At 36.8% G+C, this 4,206-nt stretch overlaps 1 protein-coding gene across 1 annotated transcript; it reads right to left on the bottom strand.

The window, feature by feature from the left end:
• Window positions 1-1,362: 1,362 nt before the first annotated feature.
• LOC105811055 (olfactory receptor 4A5-like) lies at window positions 1,363-2,295 on the bottom strand. The gene has a single exon (XM_012645131.1). The coding sequence runs from the start codon at window positions 2,293-2,295 to the stop codon at window positions 1,363-1,365; it is 933 nt and encodes a 310-aa protein (XP_012500585.1).
• Window positions 2,296-4,206: the final 1,911 nt, after the last annotated feature.

Raw genomic sequence — 4,206 nt, 5'->3', positions numbered from 1 at the left:
ACACGTAACCTAAACATCTGTACCCCATAATATGCTGAAATAAAAAAAAATTACTTTCTTCATTTAGAAAAGTAAACTTGTACATTACATCTCTATTCCTGTTGATCCTCATATCTGCTTCTGCTCCTTTGTATCCTCTGACTGATATAGAACAGGAGGACCATAGGTAACAAAATTGTACTATATTTGAGATTTATGCTATGTGAGCATATTTCAGCTACTCTTTTCACAGAAACCAAAAATTGAGTAACTATGTGAGATGATGGATATGTTCATTTGCTTCACTGTAATAACCTTTTACTCTTTATGTGTATCTTGAAACATTATGTTGTATACCTTAAATAAACATAAAACTCATTTTTTAAAAATGTAAATTGTAACATAGTGTAGATAATGTTCCATGTTACAATGAAAGCAATTCTATATTCTTCCTGGTTTGGGACATTCCAACATGGCTGTTAATTGAGGAAAACTTATTTTTTTATAAAACTGAACAACAAAATTTTATTTATGCCACAACAACTCATTTTTAAGTCCATAAGTAAAGTATTCAAATTCAATATAACATTTAGGAAACACATTGCTTATGTAAACCAAGACATTTCTTTACCAATATCTTCAGCATCATGAAGACACAATAAGAAGCTTTGCCTGTTCTTTGAAGAATGGCAAAAGTGCACACGATAACTAGTGAGGAAAATCACAAAATAAACCAAAGCAAAGTCTCCATTACATAATCAAGAACTAGAATCTGTTTTCATCACCATCCACTTTCCAACCAACAAAATTGTCCACTGATAGTGCCTTTAACTAAACATAGCATCATCTGTCAACCAAATACCCTCAACTGGAAATACATAGACAATGACATGAAGAACAGAAGTAATCTTTAAATAAAAAAAAATGTATAGCACAGCTAAAGAGAGCTGCTTTGCTGATAAATTAATGAACATTAAAACACAAAATCTAATCTTTTGGCACTAGAAATTTGTTCTAAGTCAAATTGCTTTCTCATGAATGTGAGACAGAGTAAATTTTCAAAAACAGCCTGTTTTTCTCTTTGAAAATAAACTACTGTCCTCTAAGTCCCATTTCAATATAAACTAAGAAAAATAAAGTTAAAAGGTGGGCTTAGTTTTATTATTACTTGTAATAGGATACCTGTACCTTTTATTCATCCTGCACAATTTCTCTATTAGATTGATTCTAATCTCGAAAGATAATTTATTCCATTTTTCTGATGACTTTTGCATTAATAAGGAAAAGCATTTCTAGTCATTGAATGGACTCCATGATCCATCATTAAAATTTACTGTCTGTTCCCTAAACTGGAAATATACACATTCAGTGTAGAGGACATTCTTATTGTACAACATCTACAGTTAACTTCTTACACCAGAGCTTTTCCATAGCATTTTTCATTTCTGAATTTCTCAAGGTATATATTAAAGGATTCAACATAGGAGTGACAACTGTATAAACCACAGTCATGGATTTATCAATGGGAAAGTTGGAGACAGGTCTAACATACATGAAAATACAAGGAACAAAAAATAGGATAACCACGGTGATGTGGGAGCTGCAGGTAGACAGGGCTTTACCCCTCCCTTCCCTACTGTAACTTTTAAGGGAGTTTAGAATGACTCCATAGGAGATGAGTAGAACAGTAAAGATGACCGTGCAGATTGTTCCACCATTGGCGACCATAATGAGACCTATAAAGTAGGTGTCAGTGCACGCAAGTTCCAATAATGGGTAGATGTCACAGAAGAAGTGGTCGATGACATTGGGGCCACAGAAGGGGAGACTGTACACAAAGACAATTTGGACCACAGAGTGCACAAAACCTCCAACCCAGGCCACCACCAACAGAAGGACGCAAACCCGTTGATTCATGATGGTCAAATAGTGCAGAGGCTTACAGATGGCCATGTAGCGATCATAGGCCATAGCCACCAGAAGGAAAACCTCAGCTCCACCAAACAAATGTTCTAGAAACAGCTGGCCCAAGCATGCTGGGAAGGAAATCGTCTTTTTATCACAGAGTAGGTCTACAAGCAATTTGGGTGAAATGTTAGTGGAATAAGCAACATCGATGAGTGACAGGGAGGCCAGGAAGAAGTACATCGGGGAGCCCAAGGAGGGGCTGCTGATAACAGTCACCACGATGAGCAGGTTGCCCACCATGGTCACAACATATGTGAGTAAAAACATTACAAATAATGCCTTTTGACCATCAGGATCCTGAGTGAGGCCCAGGAGGACAAATTCTGTCACATTGTTACTCTCTCCCATTTACTCTTCTGTAAGGCTGTATCAGAACCGAGAGCTCAGGAGACCAGCACCTGCAATGAAATGGTGACAGGACTATGAACACACCCACGATGTCACAGAGCACACCTTCATCATCATACCTTCAACAGTAGCTTATGCACAATATATGTTTAGTAAGTATCTGTTGAGTTCCTCTTCTAAAGATCAATAAACCTGCCATAAATTATTTTATTTTTCCTCAAATGATTTTGTTTTGGTCCTACGCATGAAAGGTTCTATCTCTAAGTCTTAGTGGATATTCTATAAAGAAGAATAAGGGCCCAACATTCAATAACTCCTTATGTGAAACATGTTACTTCTTGGCGCAGACATCAACTATGTACTGGGAAAGGGTTCCGGCTCTCAGGAAACTTACTCACTGGTGGCAGCAATAAATTCTAAATAAATAAATTGGAAAAGAGTCAGTCCTTTGAATTGAGAGCATTTGTGGTATCTTTACAATATGAACTGGGTAGCACCAAAACATATAAACCTCTTCCAAAATATCTCACAAAATACTGCGTCATACCGCGGTGTGAAGGAGGAGAAAATAGACACTGAAAAGAGAGGTAAAGGACAGTGAGACGTGGGTTTTTTTATAATTACATTTACATACTGAGAGTGCTCAAAAACAGAACTTCAGTGTCCAGATTCCAAAAAAAAAAGCATAATCAAGAGAAAATTTCAAGCTCAATGTACGAAGACATGGGATTGAGTAATTTTCTAAACGTAATTATGTCTCAGTTTGCTCATTGGAAAACAATGGTATTAAACTAGACAATCTCAGAACCTTTTTCAGTCAAACTATCTCTGATGCTATTAGTGCAGCCCTCCTTTATTGTATTCTGCTGACTTCTTTTTTCATTTTTTATATCTTTATAGTTAAATAACAATATCCCATATTATTACCATTGCTTGAATAATGCAAACCAGTCACAAATGGGATTTGATTATTACAGTGAGCAAGTAATGACTGTCATTTTCTTATTCGGGGTGTACGTATTTAACATCCAAGGCATCCCCAGAGAGAGAGCACAGCACAGCAGTGAATGATGGGGACTCTGGAGCCACGCTGCCTCTGCCGCAACCCCAGCTTCACCGCTTACTATGTGACTTTGAGCCACCTAATAAAACTCTGTGCCTCAGTTCCATCATTTATAAAATGGGGACACCCATAGTGCTCACCTCTTACGATTGTTGTTTATTACAGCAGGTAAAGTGCCTAGAACAGTGCCTGGCACCTGGTAAAGCCTGAATAAATGAGAGCTGTTATTAGTTTTCTTGAATGCTTCAATGCGAACATTGGGTCACAGCAAATCATCTGGATCTTGGTCAACTTGAAAAGAACTATAGAAATAGTCCAAGATAAAATGAGCAGCACACCCATCACTCATTAACTTCTTTCTGGGAACACAATAAAATTGTATATCTTAAAAATTACCTATCTAATTATATGTCAGCAGTAATTATACCTGTGCTGGGATGGACTTTGACGAGAAACATGCAGAATAATAGGGCAAAAGTTGGACCCATCAGCAGAGGGAGAGCTATGTAGTAGAAAATGAAAGAAAGGATCAAATCGGGAAACAGAGAAATTATAGTTAATAAATGAATGTCCACATGTAATAAGAATATTAATGTCATAATTAAGTGAAGCTAATATTCTTCTAAAAATCTTCTTCAGAAAGGTTTCTTATAATGGAGAAGTACTGGGAGCCCAACCTCCTAGGGTCCCTGGAGAGACACAGACTGCTTCCTGGGGCAGCCATAACACATAAACTCAAACCAAATCCTAGTAAAGAAAACTTTTAAAAATTCAAAAGAAAAACATTGATTTCTTAAAGTTCCTAGATCTGATAGTTAAGGACAAACTTACAGAACAGAGAAAAATGG

The sequence above is a fragment of the Propithecus coquereli genome, unplaced genomic scaffold (genome assembly GCF_000956105.1).
Source record: "Propithecus coquereli isolate 6110/MARCELLA unplaced genomic scaffold, Pcoq_1.0 Scaffold227, whole genome shotgun sequence".
NCBI lineage: Eukaryota > Metazoa > Chordata > Mammalia > Primates > Indriidae > Propithecus > Propithecus coquereli.
Note: the sequence above shows the minus strand (reverse complement) of the source record. Positions and strands in the feature narration are given on the sequence as shown.